The 20,000-nt window shown below is 47.3% G+C and overlaps 1 protein-coding gene across 1 annotated transcript in view; it reads right to left on the reverse strand.

The window, feature by feature from the left end:
• Window positions 1–20,000, reverse strand: part of LOC145399029 (uncharacterized) — an 81,994-nt gene that overhangs the window by 55,902 nt on the left and 6,092 nt on the right. The window contains exon 2 of the mRNA XM_080271757.1: window positions 951–1,157. Coding sequence (XP_080127883.1) covers window positions 951–1,157 — 207 coding nt within the window. The remainder of the gene's footprint in view (window positions 1–950; window positions 1,158–20,000) is intronic.

A 20,000-nucleotide genomic window follows, 5' to 3' on the forward strand; every position in this document is an offset into this window, starting at 1 on the left:
CACTCACTCACTCACTCACTCACTCACTCACTTTCTTACTTCTTCCCTTATTAATTCATTTGCTTCTGTAATTCCTCCCTCTCTGACTAATTATTTAACTCCTTCCTTGTATCTTTTTTTTTCCTGTCTTCCCTCTCTCATCAGTCCAGCCAGATCTTCCCTCCCTCTCTCCGTCTCTCCTTTACCAGTCCCTCCACTCTCTCCGTCCATCTTTTCCTCCCTCTCTCCTTTCCTTCCCTCTTCCATCTCTCCCTCATTTCTTCCCTACCTCTCTCCCTTCAACTCCTAATCAAACGGGTCCCCCTCTCCTATTATCCCCTCTTTTCGAAATCAACTCTTGCCTTTCCAATTCACCCAGTTCCCTCACCAGTCTACCCAGTCCTCTCCCAGTCTACTTAAACTCATCTCTAATACACCCACAGGTCCCCCAGTCCACCCAATCCTCCCAGTCCCAGTTCAGTCTGCGTCCTATTGGTACTTCAGAGAGTTCCTTCCAAAATTCATCTTTCTCACTGTACCTTTTCCAACCCGTCTTGTCTCTACTCATTGCCTAGTACACCCAGTCCACTCCCTGTCGTGTGATTAGTTCCGCCTTGTACCCCTTCACCCAGTTCCTTCCCAGTTCACCTAACACTTTCAGTCTACTCATTCCGTCTTACTAACTCACTTCATCGTAATCCACTCAATCCAGTCCTCTCCCTAACCCAATATTAATCCTTCTAGCCCACTTAACCCCTCCAGTTACCAGTCTCCCAGTCCTCCCCAGTGCCCCCAGTACTCACACCCAGTTCCTTCCCAGTTCACTTAACACTTTCTACTCATTCTTTCTTTCCAGCTATCTTAATCCACTCCATCCACTCCTCTCCCTACCCCAATATCAATCCATCTGGCCCACCTAACCCCTCCAGTGACTAGTGCCCCAGCCCCCCCCCCCTCAGTGCCCCCAGTACTCACATCGACCGTAATGCCGTGCTGAGGGAACTGCTGCTGAGGTGGCCAATCTCCAGGTACATAGCGGTAAAATTCCCGCCCCGCTTTGTACCATTTCACGGAGTACAGTCTTTCGCCCTCCAGGTCAAATTGGCAGGTCAGCACCGCGTCTTCCCCGCGTGACGTCCATGAGGGCACGCTGAACCGAACCCACTTGAGTCCACACCCTGGGGGGAAAGGATGAGGGGTGTTAGACGGGTGCTGAGTGATGCTGAAGGGGTGCTGAGTTAGGGGAGTGAGTGGGAGATGTGCTGATTTGACTGACCAAAGATGAGGAGTGGTGAGAGTGGGCTAGATGCTGAGTTGAGGGAGTGAGAGGGATGCTGAGGTGAGGGAGTGAGAGGAATAAGCGACGTGTATATTGAGTTGACAAAGTAAGAGGCATGTTGAGCTGAGGTGAGCTGAGTGATCGGAGGGGGTCGAGTTGAGATAAAGGAGAGTTGGGATGCTGAGTTGGGTTAGGTCCGAGAGAGAGAGAGAGAGAGAGAGAGAGAGAGAGAGAGAGAGAGAGAGAGAAAGCAGTTAAATTCACTCAGGTAAGAACACACCTTAGGAAAAAAAATAATCAAATGAATCCACATGAAGGGAGGTGAGTGAATTGAGTCAGAGAGATGCTGAGTAGATGAAGTGAGATGCTGAGTAGATGAAGTGAGATGCTGAGTAGATGAAGTGAGGTGATGAAGGAGGTGGAATGAGTATAAAGACGTGTTTGGGGGAGAAAGGAAAATATAAGATGATGAAGAAGATGAAAACTTACAAGATGGGAAATTTTGAGATGAATGAAAAGACGATTAGAAGTGACTATACTAGGGTTCGCATTCTCTCTCTCTCTCTCTCTCTCTCTCTCTCTCTCTCTCTCTCTCTCCCCCGTGTACAGGAACAAACACTTCCCTCCTCACCCATGGATATGAAGACACAACACAACCCGTTTTTATAGCAGTGATAAATCCGGGTTAGGCAGAGGAGAATGTGTACTGAGGTGGGGATGTGTGTGTGTGTGTGTGTGTGTGTGTGTGTGTGTGTGTATGTGTGTGCAAGAGTATTATGTATGTACGTTTTTAGACTATTGCGGGCTTCACACACACACACACACACACACACACACACACACACACACACACACACACACACACACACACACACACACACACACCAATTTGTGTTAAGAGCTACCCAAGTTCACCAAAAGTTTCTCTTAATGCGATTTTCCCGCGAAGTTTGTGTTCTGGTGAGCGAGTGAGTGAGCGGCGAGATGAGAGAGAGAGAGAGAGAGAGTCGGAAGAATTTTAAATGACCTTGAGATAGAGATAGATAGATAGATAGAAGGATAGATAGATTGATAGATAGATAGATAGATAAAGTCGGAAGAGTTTTAAATAAACTTGAGAGAGAGAGAGAGAGAGAGAAGAATTTAAAATCCATGAGAGAGAATGATATCAAGGTATCTTTATATGTACTGTATGTGTGTATTATGTATCTGTGTATCTATCTGTATGTATGTATGTATGTATTATGTATGCATCTATCTATCTATCTGTATGTCTGTCTGTCTGTATGTATGTATGTATCTGTGTATCTGTCTATCAGTATGTACGTATGTATGTATTATGTATCAATGTATGTATCTATGTGTAAGTATGTATGTATGTATGTATGTATGTATGTATGTGTGTACCTGATAAATTGGTCTGGCGGTGACAAGAAAACGAATTTGAAAAAAAAAATGGATTTAGGCACATTTTTTTCATCCTTCAGTACGACAGTGATATTTACCAAGTTTTTAAGATTTCCAGGGATTTTTTTTGAGCTGAGGAGTCTCCCATTAAAAAAAAAAAAATCCATAAACCCCTCCAGCACTAAGAGGTTTTTCCTCCGCTGGGCAAAATCGTCTGGAGGGAAGAAAAATAATAATAAAAAAATTCTGACGTCATTTTCTGTGTTGATGTGGGATGGATTTTGTCTTGAATCTGTTTTGGGTTCTTCCTTTTTTTTCATTTTCTTTTGTCTTTGTCTCTCCTCTGTTTCGCACTTTCCCCTCTGCGTGTTGGCTATTTCCTCTTGCATTGTTTCATATTGCTCCTCCTTGTCGATCTCTCTTTGTCTCCTAATCTCTCTCTCTCTCTCTCTCTCTCTCTCATTGAAAGGTGGGTTGTTTTTCCCTAAGACTTTCATTTTATTCCATTAATGCTGTACAAAAATAACACATATACGAATATTATGCATTTTCACTGTATTAATTGCGTGTATAATTTTGTAATAGAAATGATAGCCTGTAAAAAATGATGCTTTGACGGATGAGGGTAAAGCTGGAATAATTTTGTGTGGTATTAATGTGGTATGACTTAGTGGTATTACTTCTCGTGGTATTTATAGTACTACCCTTCCTTGTGGTCCTGGTGTGCATAATCGCCTTCATTCACATCCCTTTGAGGTGTCCTGGGCGGGGCAATATTGTCCTGCCTCCCCCCCACCAATTTACACAATTTTGTAAACATGAGTGGCTTCCTGGGCAGTCAAAGCATTCTTGGCGTGCCCTTACTTACCCCCCTGACCCCCCTGACCCCATGGCCCCCCTGACCCCCCTGACTCCTCTGACACCCCTGACTCCTCTGACCCCCCTACCGCCAAATTATAGCCCCCTCTCAAGCCCATAACCTCCCTTTCCCCTGACTCCCCCTGACCCCCCTTGATCCCCCTGACCCTCCCAACCGCCAAATTATAGCCCCCTCTCCTACCCATTAACTCCCCTTACCCCTGACCCCCTAACCCCCCTGATCCCCCTTTGTCTTATAGCCCCCCTTACCTTCCTCATCCTACTATCTCACTCTTGTACATAACTTCAGCCCAACCTAACTGACTCACCCTAACTTACCTTACCCTAGACTTACCTTCCCCTACTCCCCCCTCACCCACTCCCTCCCCCTGACCCCCCTCGGCCTTATTATTGTTCCCCCTTACCCTCCCCCATCCTACCTCCTGACATAACTTCAACGTAACCTAACTTAACCTATCCCTCCCATCCCCTGCCCTTCTCGTACCTACCTTTGTTCATCTCTTCCTTAATCCCTCCTAATCTCCCCACCGCCTTATAGCTCTCCCTTACCCCTCATCTCCCCTCCCTCACCCCCATCTCCCACCCCTCACCCCCACCTTCCCTCCCCTACCCCCTTTCTCATCTTCTTTTAACATTATTTAATCTGATCTAACCAAGCCTAACCCACTCACCTCTCTCCCCCCTCCTCTCTTCCCCTCCTCTCTCTCACCTCTTCTCTCACCCTCCTCCTCTCTCCACCACCTTCACCCTACCTTCCATACCCCACCTCCTCACCCCACCTCCTCTCTCCCTCCCTCCCTCTCATCCCGCCTCCTCTCTCTCCCTCCCTCTCACCCTCATCCCTCACCCATCTCTACCTCCCTCACCCCAGATTCCTTCTCCCTCACCCCCCGCACCCACATGCTTCAAATAATAGGGGAAATTTTTAGCCCAACTCACGATACTAATTTTTTCCTGTTCTCTCTCTCTCTCTCTCTCTCTCTCTCACCTTCGTTCTTTCCACGGTGTATTTTTCAGTCCTATCATTTTTCTTTCCTTGTTTTTCTCCCTTCCTTCCATCCGTCCATCCATCCATCCATCCATCCATCCATCCATCCATCCATCCATCCCTTTTCCACCCTCTCATCCTCCCTCCTTCATTTCTCCCCCCCTCCACTCACCCACCCATCCATCTCTTCCACTGCCCATCCATCCGAGGGTTGGTTGGAGTGTATCGCTCACATAATGCCGCTCAGGATAGAGGAACTGGTCACCCTCGCCTTAGATAGCCGAGTAGCCTAGCCCCAGACCCCTACGCCCCTGGATAAAGCAATAAAAAGGATAAATGTGTAACAATAACCCAGTGTAATTATATAAAAGGTAAAGACTATGGAATTATTGACAAAATCCAGTCACTTGAAGCAAAGAAGGTCTGGGTCGATGTAATTGTCAATAGTGTGGAAGAAATTGCTTTGCCGTGTGCTGGGTGGTGATTCAGTGCTGGTATTAACACTCTCAGGCTGCTAGGACTCACTCTCAGGCTGCTAGGACTCACTCTTGGGCTGCTAGGACTCACTCTTGGGCTCCTAGGACTTTTTTTCAGGCTCCCAGGACTCACTCCCAGGCTTCTAGGACTCATTTTTGGCTGATTAGAAAAGTGTGGTGTTACCTGGAGTGCACGAAAGATTTGGGTCTACCTTTCATTCTCAGTCCTTTTCCTTCCTTCCATGCCTCCTCCTTCCTTCCTTCCTTCCTTCCTTCCTTCCTTCCTTCCCTCCCTTCTTCCCTTCCTCTTCCTTCCTTCCACTCCTCCCCCTCTGTCCCTTCTTCCTTCTCTTCTCTCCGTTCAGTGCGAGGATGAGAGAAAGGTATGAGAGGATGGGAAAGACAGAGAGACAGATAGATATAGATAGATAAATAAATGGAGAGAGAGAGAGAGAGAGAGAGAGAGAGAGAGAGAGAGGGAGGGAGGGAGAGAAGTAGCCAAGCATTCCTCAAACCATTTAATAATACCTTCCTAAGTTTTCTCCTTAATACACTGCCTTTTATTGGCTTTCGGGGGAGAGAGGAGGGAGGGAGGGGAGGGAGAGAGGGAGGGGAGGGAGGGAAGAGAGGAAGAGACTGGGAGAGGGGTGAGGAAGAGGGAGCATGGGGAAAGGGAGAGGGAGGTGGAGGAAGAAGGGAGGGAGGGAGGGTATGTGGAAGGGAGAAGGGAGAGAGAGAGGAATGCTTAAGGAATTTATAAACGATTGAAGATTAAGGTAGTGTGTGTGTGTGTGTGTGTGTGTGTGTGTGTGTGTGTGTGAGAGAGAGAGAGAGAGGAGAGGGGGTACTTGCCGAGGGAGAGGAGCTGGCGGAGGGAGAGGTAGGGTGAGGGGAGGAGAGGGGAAGGGCAGAAAAGAAAGAGAAAAATATTGAAAAATGAAAGGTGAGGGGAGAGGAGGGGAAGGAAGGAGATGGATAGATGGATGGAAGGGTTGATGAGAGCGAGAGGGAGAGGGAGGGAGGAGGGAGGGAGAGAGAGAGAGGGAGGGAGAAGAGGGAAGGGAAAGTGTGAAGAGTGAATTAGAGAAGGAAGAAAAAAGAGAGGGAAAAAGGAGAGAAGACGGGAGAGAGGGAGGGATATTGTGAGAAAGGGAGGGAAGGAATGTGAGAGGGAAGGGAGAGAGGGAGGGAGGGAGTTGGTGAAGAACAAGAGGAGAGGGAGAAAGGGGAAGAGAGGGATAGAGGGAGGAAAGAAGAGAGAGGGAAGCGGTGGAGGAGAGGGAATAGGGAGAAAAAGTGAGAAGTATTGAGGGAGAGGAATCAGAAGGGAAGGGTAGAGAAAGAGAGAGAGAGAGAGAGCAGTGAAGGGACGTTGATAAATTGAAGGGAGAGAGACAGGAGATGGAGGGGAAGCAAGGGGAGAGAGAGAGAGAGAGAGAGAGAGGCGTGTGTGTGTGTGTGTGTGTGTGTGTGTGTGTGTGTAAAATTAGCATGTGTATCTAGTATATATGTATGTTACTGTGCATGCATGTCTGCTCTGTATGGCTGTGTGTACCTTTATGTGTGTGTACGTATCTAAGAGCGTGCTATAACCAGTTTAACTCCACGGACAGTCCACATCAATATTCCCTTAACATTTTTAGAGTTTTGATATATTAGAGGGAAATAATACAAACACAAATCTTCACTCCGTCTTTCTTCCTTCCTGAGATTTCTTGAGAAGGGATATAAGACTGACCTGGCCTTAGTCTTGAAGTGTCTGTGTTTGCGTGTAAAGAAAGGAGCTTGTGTTTATTAATGTTCTTGTGTGTCTTTATATATTTAAGGCTGTCTCTGTCTGTCTGTCTGTCTGTCTCTGTCTCTGTCTCTCTCTCTCTCTCTCTCTCTCTCTCTCTACCTTGTTATAATTATCAGTGCTCTTATATGTCTTTATATATTTAAGTCTGTCTCTGTCTGTCTGTCTGTCTGTCTGTCTCTCTCTCTCTCTCTCTCTCTCTCTCTCTCTCTCTCTCTCTCTCTCAATCCCGAAAGTGGTGGCTACAAACAAATCGCCTCCATGTCACTCTTTCCTTCGCGATCAGGCTACCCTCTCTCCAACTCACACTCCCTCACTCACCCTATCCCCCCATCACTTCTTCGGTCTTCCTCTCCCCTTCCCCTATATGTACGTATGTTCTTATGTACGTGTGGTCGTGTATGTACAAGAAACGCACACAGCAAACCACCCAATTACATAGAGCAAAAAAGGTGGAATGAAAAGAGGTAAAAGAAAGAGGAAGGGAATTAAGGAGGAGGGAAGAAGAGGATAAATTTGGAGAGAGAGAGAGAAAGAGAGGGAGGGAAGGAGAGAGGAAGGGGAAGAAGGTGATAATGGGAAAGGCTGGAATTACACGAAGGGAAGAGACGGAGGGAGAATGAAAGAAAGAGAATGAAAGGGAGAGAGAGAGAGAGTGTGTGTGTGTGAAAAAATGAGAGAGAGAAAGAATGAGATTGAGAAAGAAAGTGAAAGAGATTGTATGAGACGAGAAAAAGCGACTGAAACCTTTTAGTATGCATAGCTGTCTACCTGTCTATCTATCTATCTATCCATCTATCTATCTATCCGTCTCTCTCTCTGTATCTATCTGTCTATCTGTCGGAGGCTCCAAAAAGAAATAAAAACTAGCTGTTAGTCTTTTACCTCTCTCTCTCTCTCTCTCTCTCTCTCTCTCTCTCTCTCTCTCTCTCTCTCTCTCTCTCTCTCTCTCTCTTTCTCTGTTTTTATGCACCCGATTCTGGACATAGACTAGGATACCCGTTCTTTAGGTCTAATAATCTTCCTACGACATAGACTTTTAATTAACGATCCTAGTCACGAAGAAGTGCTGTGGAAAAGATGCAGGGTCGATTGTCTCATTCTGCCAACGGGAAATAAGCTACATAAGAGCGAAAATCTCATTCAAGTTAGAGTGACTTTAGCATCCACCATCTCTAGTACTGTAATAAGCTAGGGATAACACAATCAGATGTGGTGTTATTGTCTGTCTGTTTTCATGTGAGGGAACTGGGCCATTCTTAGAACTTGAATACTTAAGTTCTGGGTGACTGACATGCGATAAGCCTTGGTTACTAGTCAGATCAGCCTTCCAATCTGATGACACCTGGCCATCACCTGAGCTGAAAGGGATTAGGAATTTTGGACAGGTGAGAATAGGCTGACGAAAGTGTGTGTGTGTGTGTGTGTGTGTGTGTGTGTGTGTGTGTGTGTGTGTGTGTGTGTGTGTGTTCCTGGTTCAGTCGGGCCTCGAAATAGCGATCTTAGGATTAATAGTCCACCGCCGTTACCACTCAGCCACCGACTCCCCCATATGACATGACGTTAATGGGGGGAGTGGCCTTGAATAACGTGAATTGACCCGTGTGTGTGTGTGTGTGTGTGTGTGTGTCTGTCTGTCTGTCTGTCTGTAGAACCACACACACACACACACACACACACACACACACACACACACACACACACACACACACACGTAATCAGAGAGTGTGTATCTCTAAGCATTATTCCGTACTATCGCCTTTATGGACCCTAAGCGTAGAGCATTTATTAGCTTATATAATGGGCCGGGGTGTGGGTTGGGGGTGGGGGGTCATGTGTGGGTGGGTGGGGGTGGGGGGGTCAGGTGTGTGGGTGTAAATGTAGGTGTGATGTAAAGGGTTTAGAGAGAGAGAGAGAGAGAGAGAGAGAGAGAGAGGATCGGGAAGCAAGGATGACCACAGAGAGAAAAAAGAAAGAAAGAAAAAAGAAAGCGATTGGATCAAGCAAATTGGAGTTAGACAAGTGATGCGGACGTTCCATCACTGCCTGACACCTGCCTGACACCTGCCTCACCCTGCCCTCCCCTCCCTGTGGTTCATTCTCTCTCTCTCCACGTCTCACCTTTTCCTCACCCTGTCCCTTTTTCTCAATCCTGCCTCTCCCTGCCTCACGTTACCCTCTGCCTCAATCCTTCCTTACCCTGCCTCACTCATACCCTGCCTCCCCCTCTCATCCCTGCTTCACCCCTTCCAAACCCTGCCTAACCCCTGCCTCACCTCTCCTTCCCCTTCTCTTATCCCTGTTCCACCCTTTCAAACCCCTAGCAAGAAATATACAAGGAAAGGCGTGCAGAAAGAGAGAGAAAAGAGTGAATGGATGGTTGGATGGATGGATGGACGGATAGATAGATGAATGGTTGGATGGATGGATGGACGGATAGATAGATGGATGGTTGGATGGATGGATGGATGGAGGATAATGAAACTGAAGGATAGGATGACTGAAAAATGGATGAATAGCAGGATAGGTTGAAAGACAGACAGACACACAGACAGAGAGACAATGAAACAGAGAGAGAGAGAGAGAGAGAGAGAGAGAGAAATACACAGACATTATTATAGAGAAACAAAAAGATGAGAAAAATGTGGATGACAGAATGGATGGTTGGACAGTAAATAATCAGAGGAGTGGATGGATAGAAGGACAGAGAAATGGATGGAACAATGGATGAAGGAAGGATAGAGAAAAGATGAATGAATGAATAGTAAATTGAAATGGATAGTTAGATTGAGAGATAGATGGATGAATGGATAGGAACAGGAAATGGGTGAGAGAGATAAGAAATAGAGGAATAGGTGGATAGAAGTGAGGGGAGGAGGTAGAAATCTGAGGGAAGTGAGAGGAGGAGGAAAGGTGAGGGGAGGGAAGAGGAAGGGGAAGGTCTTGGGAAGGAACGAGTGGAGGGGGGGTGTTGAGGAAGATGAGGGGAGAGGGGTGAAGTGAGGGGACAGTAGGGGTGTGAGGAAGGGAGGAGCTGGGGTGAGGGGTCAGAGGAGGGGAGAGGTGAGGGGAGGGGGAGGGGTATAGAGGGAGAGGGGTGAAGGGGTGAGTGAGGGGTGATTAAGGGGAGCGGATGGGGTGAAGGGTGAAGAGAATGGGGAAGTGAGGTGAAGGGGAGGGAAGGAGGAGATGGGTTAGGGGAGGAGGGGAGGAGTTAGTGTTGGGGGAAACGAGGGGTAGAGGGGTGAGGGGACAGAGATGAGGGCAGTGGGGTGAGGGGTGAGTGGAGGGGAAAAGGGTGTGTATAAGGGGGTTTCAGGCAAGGGAGGTGGGGAGAGGGGAGGGGAAGTGAGGCTGAGGGAGGCGAGGGGGGGATGAAGGGATGAGGGAGGGAGGAGGAAAGGATGAGAGGGAGTGAGGGATGTGGGGTGAGGGGTGGGGGTGAGGGTAGGTGAGGGGAGAGTGGCACTAACACAGACACCACCCCTCGCACCTGTCACTCGCACCAATAAATCTACAACGGGAGGGGGAGGGAGGGGAAGAGGAAGGGAAGGTAGGAAAGGACAAAGGAAGGAAGAAAACAGGGGAAGAAGAGAGAGATAGGAGGAAAGGGAGAAAGGAAATGAGAACGAGGGATAGAGAGAGAGCGAGGGAGAAAAAGGAAGAGAGTGAGGGAGAGAAAGAAAGAAAGCAAGGGAAAGGGAGGAAGAAAGAAAGGGAGAGTATGTGAAAGGACTAAATGAAAAGGGGGAGAGGGACAGCGAGAGGGAGATGAAGGGAGCAAGGAAGCTGGAAGAAAGGGAGAGAAGAAGAGAGGAGGGAGGGAATGTAGGAAGAGAGGAGTAGGAAAGAAGAGAGCAAAGGAAGAAGAGAGAGATGAGGAAGATAAGGATGGGGGTGAGGAATGGAGAAAGGAGGGGAGATAGGAGGAGAAAAGAGAGGACAGGGAGAGAGAAGAAGGGGGAAAAGGATGGGGAGGAAGGAAAGTAAATGGGAGTGGGAGAGGGAGAGGAATGGGAGGGTAGGGGAGAGAGAAAACAGGGGAGAGGAGAATGAAGGAGGGGTAAAAAAGTAGGAGAGAAGGAAGAGAAAGAGGAAAAAAGGAGGAAAGGGCAGAGAAGGAAGGGAGGGAGAGAGTGGGAGGATGGCGGAGGAAGGGAGGGAGAGAGTAGGTAGGATGAGCGAGGAAGGGAGAAGGGGGAAGTACAAAGGAATACAAAAGAGTACAAGTGAAGGTACAATTACATATCTTTTGTAGCATGGAGGGTGTTTGTTGTAATATTTTTGGTTACTAAGAGAGAGAGAGAGAGAGAGAAGAGAGAGAGAGAGAGAGAAGGGAGGGTCGTTAATTGAATAAGGTGGAGATTAATATAGGAAGGAAGTAATAAGATAGGGGGAAAGGGAGAGAGGGGGGGGAGGGAAGGGGAGAGGAGGGGAGGGAGATAAAAAAAATAGAAAGAGGGAGAGAGCAGGTGGGTGGGGGAGGGGAGGGGAGGGGGAGGGGGAGTTTGATGTAATGGAGGAGAAGAGTGAAGGGAAAGAGAAGAGAGGGGGAGAGGGAGGGAGCTGAAGGTAATGGAGAGAAAGAAAACAAAAGAGAGGAGGAAGAGGGGAGGGGAGGGGAGGTGGAGAGAATAGAGAGAGGGAGTGGAAGGGGAGGTATGGAGGAGGAGAGAGTGGAGAGAGGGGAACTGGAGATAATGGAGAAGTAGGGGAGGGAAAATAGGAGAGACGAGAAGGGGAGGGAAGGAGATGGCGGAGGGAGAGAGAGAGAGATAAAGATTAAAGAGAGGAAGTAAAAGTTAGAGAAAGAGAGGGAATAAGGAATAAACGAGAAATGAGAGAAGGGAAGGGAAGGAAAGAAAGGGGAAAGAGTGAAGGAAGAAGAAAAGGAAGGGAAAGGAAGAGAGGTTTATTGGTTGTGCGAACAGAGAACTGATTAAGTAGGTGAGAGATAGATAGATAGATAGATAGATAAATAGAGAGAGAGAGAGAGAGAGAGAGGTGAAGACAAAAAAAGATATTATTACAAAGTTGAATTTCTTGCAGCATTTTCTGTACCCTTCTAACTCACTCTGGTTTGATTTTAGGCTGGATTTTGTGTCGTGTCATCCCGTATCGTTGTCTTCTGTCTTCTAGTATCTTGTAAGAGGCTTGTAATATTCTTGTAGCCTATTTTGTATCCCTGTAATTACTGTATGATTGGTGCTGATGTGGCCTTTGTACCGTATGGTGAATTTCCTGAGGCTTTGTGTCTTCTGTTTTGTAATATTTTGTACTAACGGTGTAATGTTCCTGTAATAGCCCCGTAATGTATTCTGTAGCCCTGTCACTGCTGTAACATTGGGTAAGATTGATTCTGATGTGGTATTTTGTATCGTGGAGTGATGTACCCTCGTCTTTTTGTCTTCCGTCCTGTAATAGTCTTGTAATAATCTTGTAATGTCCTGTAGTATATTCTGTAGCCCTGTAATGTCCTGTAGTATATTCTGTAGCCCTGTAATGTCCTGTAGTATATTCTGTAGCCCTGTAATGTCCTGTAGTATATTCTGTAGCCCTGTAATGTCCTGTAGTATATTCTGTAGCCCTGTAATGTCCTGTAGTATATTCTGTAGCCCTGTAATGTCTTGTAGTATATTCTGTAGCCCTGTAATGTCCTGTAGTATATTCTGTAGCCCTGTAATGTCCTGTAGTATATTCTGTAGCCCTGTAATGTCCTGTAGTATATTCTGTAGCCCTGTAATGTCCTGTAGTATATTCTGTAGCCCTGTAATGTCCTGTAGTATATTCTGTAGCCCTGTAATTGCTATAAGATCAATTTTAGTTTTGTATGTTACAGTGAAATTCCTTGGCCTTAGTGTGTGTGATGTGGAGGGCAAGTTGGAGTAGCAGAGTTTAGCATAGTTGGCCATGGTGGGGAGGAGGGGAGGGGAGGGGGAGGAAGAGGGAGGGGCAGGAGGAGGGGAGGGAAGGGAGAGGGGGAGGAGGAGGGGAGGGAGAAGGGGAGGGGAGGGGAGGGGAGGGGAACGAGGAAAGGAAGAGAAAGATGAGGCTAGCAAATGTTTGGGAGAGGGAAGGGATGGCAAGTGGAGAGTATAAAGTGGGGGAAGGACGTTGGGGGAAAGAGAGAGAAGGGAGGAGAATGAGGAGAGAGAGAGAGAGAGAGAGAGAGAGAGAGAGAGAGATGCGGCTAGGCAATGTGTAGGGAGAGGGAAGGGAAGGGGGAGGGGATTGGGGAGAAAAAGGAGGAGGGGAGGAGAATGAGGAAAGGACGAGAGAGCTGAGGCTAGGAAACATGTGGGAGAGGGACAGGATGGGAAGGGCAGGGGAGGGAGAAAGTTGGGGAGGCTAGTGGAGGCTGGTGAAAGGGGGGAGAAACGGAGGGGAAGGGGAGGGGAATGGAGAGAAGAAATTGAGGAGGAGGAGGAGGAGGAAGAGGGGGAGAGGACAGAGTAAATGAGGAAAGAGGGAAGGGATGGGGAGGGGAGAAAGTGGGGGAGAATATCGCTGGGCACGATAAGAGACAAAAGGAGGAGGGGAGGGGAGGACGAGGAGAAAGAGAGATGGAGAGAAGAGAGAGGAGGAAGAGGAAGAAGAGGAGGAGGAGGAGGAGGAGGAGGAGGAATGGGTGTGAGATGAGGATAGGAAATGTGGGAGTTGGGAAGGGAATGAAGAGGAGGGGAGAAAGGGGGGGGGAGGAGAGAGATGTAAGAGGAGGAGGAGGAGGAAAAGGAAGAGAGAGAAGGAGCTGAGAGGGAGTAGATGGGAAATGAGGGGAGGTGTGGGAGGGGAAGAGGAAGGAGGGAGGGAAGTGAGGGAGGTTGAGGATAGAAAAAGGAGGGAGAAGAAACGGAAAGTGGGGGAGGGGGAAGTGGGGAGAGGAGGAAGAGGGGGAGTGGGGAGGGGAGGAAAAGAGAGAGTGGGGATGGGAGAAAGAGGGAGATTGGGTAGGAGAGGAAGAGGGGGAGTAGGGAGAGGAGGACGAGGGGGAGTGGGGAGGGAAGGAAGAGGGGGAGTAGGGAGAGGAGGAAGAGGGGGAGTGGGGAGGGAAGGAAGAGGGGGAGTGGGGAGGGGAGGAAGAGAGGGGGAGAAAGACGAGGATAGGGGAGGGAATGAGGAAGTGGGTACTAAAGTAATGAGAGGAAGAGAGCAGGGGAGGGGGAGGGGGAGGGGAGAGGGGAGGGGAGGGGGAATTACGAGGGCACTATAGAGGGCAGAGAGAAAAGGGGAAAAAGGAATGTGGGAGGTAAAATGGAGGGGGAGAAGAGGGAAGATTGAAGGACTGAGTGTGAGAGGGGAAGGGAGGGGAGGAGAGGGGAAGAGGGGGGAAGAATGGGGAGAAAATAGTGAGAAAGAGAGAGAGAGAGAGAGAGAGAGAGAGAGAGAGCCAGCCATGACCTCAGACACGCCAAACTCTCCTCACTCACCTGTCACTCTCTCTCACTCTCTCTTGCTCTCAGTTACTCTCATACGGCTCACTTATTCTCACTCCAACCTCTCTCTCTCTCTCTCTCTCTCTCATCAAGCCTTCAGTCTTTTCCGTCCTGTCAATAACACTTCGTTGAGAGAGAGAGAGAGAGAGAGAGAGAGAGAGAGAGAGAGAGAGAGAGAGAGAGAGAGGTCAAAGGGAGAGAAAAGACTGAGGGAAAAAAGAAGAGAGGGGAGGGTAGGGAGAGGGAGAGGGGAGGAGAGGAGAGGAGAGGGGAGGGGTGGAGAGAGGAGGGGAGAGGGAGATAGAATATTTGTTGCATATATATAAAAGAGGGGAGACAGGGAGGGGAGAGGAGGGGAGGAAAAGGGAGGAGAGAAGGTAAAAGAAAAGAGGAAAAGAGTAAAGAGTATTGATAGATGAGAGAGAGAAGGAAAACAGATAAATGTGTGTGAGAGAGAGAGAGAGAGAGAGAGAGAGAGAGGAAAGAATAAAGAGAGGAAAAGGGATAATAAAAAGAGGAGAAAGGGAGAGTAAAGAGAGAAGTAAATGATGAAAAGAGAAGATGAGAAAGAAAACAGACAGGGAAAAGAGGAGGAAATATGGAGAGACAAGGAAGGAAAAAAATAGAGGAAGCTATAGATGATGATGATGATGATGATGAAGGTAACAGTAATGATGATAGTGACGATTTTTAAGAGTGTGATGATGATGATGATGATGATGTTGATGACGGTAACAGTAATGATGATAGTGACGATTTTTAACACTGTGATGATGATGATGATGATGATGATGATGATGAAGGTAACAGTAATGATGATAGTGATGATTTTTAACTGTGGTGATGATGAAGATAAAGCTGATGGTGATGATGATGATAATAATAATGGTGAATCTAACAGTAAAGATGATGATAATGACTTTTAGCGATGATTTAAGATGGAAATAATTAAAAACCATAATTACGGATGTTAATAGAGATAAATATAAAGACAGAATTTATGAAGCGAGTGCCCCTTAACCTTTGACCCCGTATACAAGATTGAGTTGATGGGGCTTGATGTGGTGGACAGGGGTTGATGAGGGGAATAGTGGCTTCATGACCCGCGCACGCAAAGGGAGGGGGAGGGGTAAAGGGAGGGGAAAGAGGAGGGGGAAGAGGGAGGGGAGGTGCGCCAGTAGGGGGTCACTTAAGAATGGTTGTTAGGAAAAAGGGGAGAAGGTATGTGTGAAGAGGTTAATTTAGGTTAAGTTAGGTTACATTAGGTTAGTTTTAGTTGGGTACAGAAGGGGGGAAGGAGGTGTGTAGGGGGCGTGGGGATTGGGGATAGGTGATAAGGGTGTGGGGAGAGTAGAGGTGGGGTGAGGAGGATGGAGAAGGGAGGGAGAAAGGGGAGAAAAGATGGGGAGGGGGGGTGGAGTACTTTTAGGGGTCACTTGTGTAGTAATTACTTAAGTAGGATAGTGTGGAAGGGTGCGGGGGGTATGTGTTTGGTGGGGAGGGGAAGGAAGATAAAGAGAAACTGGAAGAATTTTACACACATACTAAAATTGTGTTTATTGGGCGACTACAGCTGTTTATGCCCGACTTGGACCCTCTTCACTCGGGCCGAAATTACGAACTGTATGTCCTTCATAAACACAGCTGCAGCATGTAGGGGTAAGCCTTCCTTTTTAACAGCTCCCCGCACACTGATGAGAAAATTACCGAGGGGAGAAGTAGGGGAGACGAGTAGTGTGTGTGTGTGTGTGTGTGTGTGTGTGTGTGTGTGTGTGTGTGTGTGTACTAGCTAGCCAGTTCGTTCCCTGAAGACAAGTTTCCCACGCAGCACTCCCTCATAACCTACCTTTTTGCCTCGTCCCTCCTTCCCTCATCATTGTGTTAACTTTTTATTTTTATTATTATTATTATCATTTTTTTGAGGACATGTCGGTGTGTCTACAAGAAGGGCCTTGTCTCTTAACCCTTTTACATGTAGAGGGACGCCTTCAGGTGGTGGCACTGATATGGCTAGGTGGTGGAGCTGCCCGGTAATACAAGCCTCTCTCATTCCCCTCCCTATATTCTACGGGGGGAGGGGGAGAGAGAAGGAGGGAATTCTTCTCTGTTACTCCTGTCCTTCGTCTCTGTTTCTCTCTTTCACTCTCTCTTCCACTCTTCCTTCTCTCTCTCTTATTTCTCCTTTCATTCCTTTTCACTGTCTTCCAATTTCACCTTACACCTCCTCTCTCTCTCTCTCTCTCTCTCTCTCTCTTTCCATTCATTCATCAACATGTCTGCCTATCCGTCAATCTCCCTTTTCTCACTTCACACTCTTTTTCCCTTGCTCCCCCTATCCCCCCCTCTCTCTCTCTAACTCTTTTTTTCCAACTGCCTTTTCTGGTGTATATCTCTGGATCTGCCCCCTGTACCCCCCCCCCCCGAAGCTATCCATCAGGTGCGCCAATATGGAAGAAGCGCAATAATTGGTGAAGGTCAGAGTGGCAGGTGGCGCAGATTGGCAGGTGAGGGGAGGAGGAGGAGGAGGGGGAGGGGGAGGGTGGAAGGAAAAAGAACGAAGATAGAAGAGGAAGGGTGGAAAAGAGGGAGGGGAGAGACTAAGAGGGAGAGGAATGGAGGTTTGGGGAGGAGAGAGAAAGGGAGAGGAAAAATTAGGAAGGTATAGAAGGAAAGGGTGGTAAAAAGGAAAGGGAGAGGGAGGGAAGAGATAGGGAGAGAGGGGGGGGAGTGGAGGGAGTGAAGGAGGGAGGGAGAGAGAGAAAGAAAAAGGAATAAGTGGGAAGATAGAACGGGATGGATGGATAGAAGTGAGGGAAGGGAAAGGATGGAGGAGACAGAGAGGGGGAGGAATGGGCGAGGAGGGAAAAGAGAGAGGGGAGGAAAGATAGGGGGAGAGGGGAGAGAGAAAAGAAAGGGAAGGCGGAAGAGGAGGAGATTGGAGAGTAAGGGAGAGGGGGAGGAGGGGTAGGGGAAGAAGGGATGGGGAAGGAGAGTGAAAGAAAGTTGTGTTGTTGTACGAATGGGAAGGTAGAATGGAGAGAGAGAAAGAGAGAGAGAGAGAGAGAGAAAATCCACCCACCCCCTTGTCTCCATCCCCTCCCCACCTTATTGATGGTGTTCATGACCCTATTTCCCCCCCCCCTCTCTCTCTCTCTCTCTCTCTCTCCCCTCCTCCACCACCTTTTAGAACATGAATCATTTCCTTCGCGTGTGGTAAGTCATGAGTGGCTAGCTATGGAGAGAGAGAGAGAGAGAGAGAGGAGAAAAGGAAAAGTGAGAGAAGAAAAAAAAAGAAAAAAGAAAAGAACGAGGAGAAGGAAGAAAAAGAAAGGCAAAGAATGACAAGAAAAAGAAAGGCAAAGAATGACAAGAAAAAGAAAATAGAATAACACACACACACACACACACACACACACACACACACACACACACACACACACACACACACACACACACACACACAAAAGAACAAGAATCCCAATCATCCTTAATTTCCACACCCGAAAGTTACCCAGATCTACAGTTACCTTGGAATTACCTTACAATTACTAGGAACCTTTATCTTGGCGTCCCGTAAGAGATGCAGACCCAGAACACACCAAGAACCATTATCTTATCAATCATTCATGTCTTCAAATGTCACCACTCTTGCGCTAAGTATCTATAGTCGCCTCACGTATTGTCCATTTGTTACTCTCTGTTTGTCTTCGTTTTGGTGTTTTATTTTGACGCTGGGTTTTGTTGTAATCTGTTCAGTTTTAATTTTTGGTAATATTGAGGGTAAGATGAAAATGGTAGCACGACTTTTCTTCTTTCTTTATCTGTCTGTCTATCTGTCTATGTATCAATCTGTCTGTCTATCTCCCTGTCTATCTATCTCTCCTAAAATTTTACATCTAAGTCGCAGAGGTCAAGGCATTTCGATTCAGCGAGATTCAAACACACTGAAGCAATTTGATCCATTTAAAACTCTATTTTTTTTTTTACTTGAGATTGAAGAAAAGGACACTAATGACCAAGGAGACTCGAGTTTAGCGCGTTTGACTGAATTCCAGCTTGAATCTGTTATTACCAGCGTCCAATCCCGGGTTCGACCTTTAGACGGGGCGAATGAGTTTACCTTCTCTTAGTAGTCTTTTCTTTCATTTATACCCTCCTACCTCTTCAGCCCGATGGTGTACTTTCTAACCCTTATCCTAGCTACCTCAAGACGCCTCTAGTAAAGTTAGGAAGCCGTGTTAGAGGGAGTGTCAGGGAAGGATGCGTCTGATCTCTGGCGATTCAAAAGTCTACTAGAAACTGGATGGAATTTTCTGATGGTGGTGATTGGTAGAAAATGCGTCGTGTGTGTGTGTGTGTGTGTGTGTGTGTGTGTGTGTGTGTGTGTGTGTGTGTGTGTGTGTGTTCTAAACAGGATGGAATCATAGGCTAATCATCTCATCACATCCCTCTCCTCTCTCTCTCTCTCTCTCTCTCTCTCTCTCTCTCTCTCTCTCCCCATTATTACACCGGATACAGGTCCCTTAAAGCCTCTACCCACATGCCTTCCTCTTAACGGCGGTCACGCAACACCCGTCTACCAAGAGTTGAAAGATGCAAGAGCTAGCTAGTATGCACAGTCATCCATTTACGGTCAGACATAAAAGTTAGGCTGCTATTCCACTGCGTCTGCCTCACACTTAGGGCATGTCCGTCGCTTTCCTCCCTGACGCATCATATCAGAGAGAATCATCTATGGCCAGAGAGACATGCCAAGCCTCTCTCAGCTTAGGAATATTAGCCAGCAGAGGAAAATGACAAGGAGAAAAGGTGAAATATTAGAGAGACATGCCAAGCCTCTCTCAGCTTTGGAATATTAGCCAGCAGAGGAAAGTGAAAAGAAGAGGTGAAATCTTAGGCAGAGAAACCTACCAAACCTTTTGTCAGCGTGGGAATATTAGCCAGCAGAGGAAAGTGGGCAGTAGAAGAGGGCAGAGACACATATTAAGTCTCTTTCTGCTTAGGATTACCTAGCAGAGGAGAGTATGAAGTAGAAGAGGGCAGAGACACATACCAAACTTCTCTCAGCTTAGGAATATTAGCCAGCAGAGGAAGTAAGAGAGAGAAGTGAAATATTAGACGAATTTTTACACAAACTCAATGCAACTGGTCAAATTTGGAACAGTCATACCCTACCCTTTAACAGTCTAGACAGGACCTGCGCTGTTTGTCTGTTGCTGTTTGCTTTCCTTTGTAAATCCTCTGTGCTTCGTCCCTCACTCTCTTTCTCTTATTTTTTCCTCTGCCTCTGTTTCCTCTTTTCTCCTTTTCTCGTACCTCCCTCCCTTTCCCCATTCATCTCTTCTCTCCCTCCCTCCCTCTCTCATCTCTCTTCTTCCTCCTCTCCATTTTCTCTCCTTCCTCTCTCCCTCCCTCCATCTGTTCATGTCCCTGTCCTTCCTCTTTCCTCCCACGCTCCTTCCTTCTTTTTGTTACTTATTTTCTCCCTTTTCTTTCCTCCCTTCCTTCACCTTACTTTTTCTTCTCTTCCTCCCACTTCTCTCTTTCTTTCTGTCTTGCGTCCTTCTCTTCCCACCTCCTCCTCCTCCTCCTCTCTTTCCCTCCTTCTCTGCTCCTCCTTCGCGTCTTCCTACATACACTCTCAACCTAATCCTCAGAGATCATGCCTTCTCACCTCTCCTTCCTTCATTCCTTCATTCTTTCTTTTTGCTCTCTCTCCTTCCTTCGCTATTTCTTTTCTTATTCCTTCTTCCTTCTTTATTCT

Source organism: Coenobita brevimanus, chromosome 47 (assembly GCF_032717465.1).
Source record: "Coenobita brevimanus isolate Jiangsu-jjx chromosome 47, ASM3271746v2, whole genome shotgun sequence".
Lineage (NCBI taxonomy): Eukaryota > Metazoa > Arthropoda > Malacostraca > Decapoda > Coenobitidae > Coenobita > Coenobita brevimanus.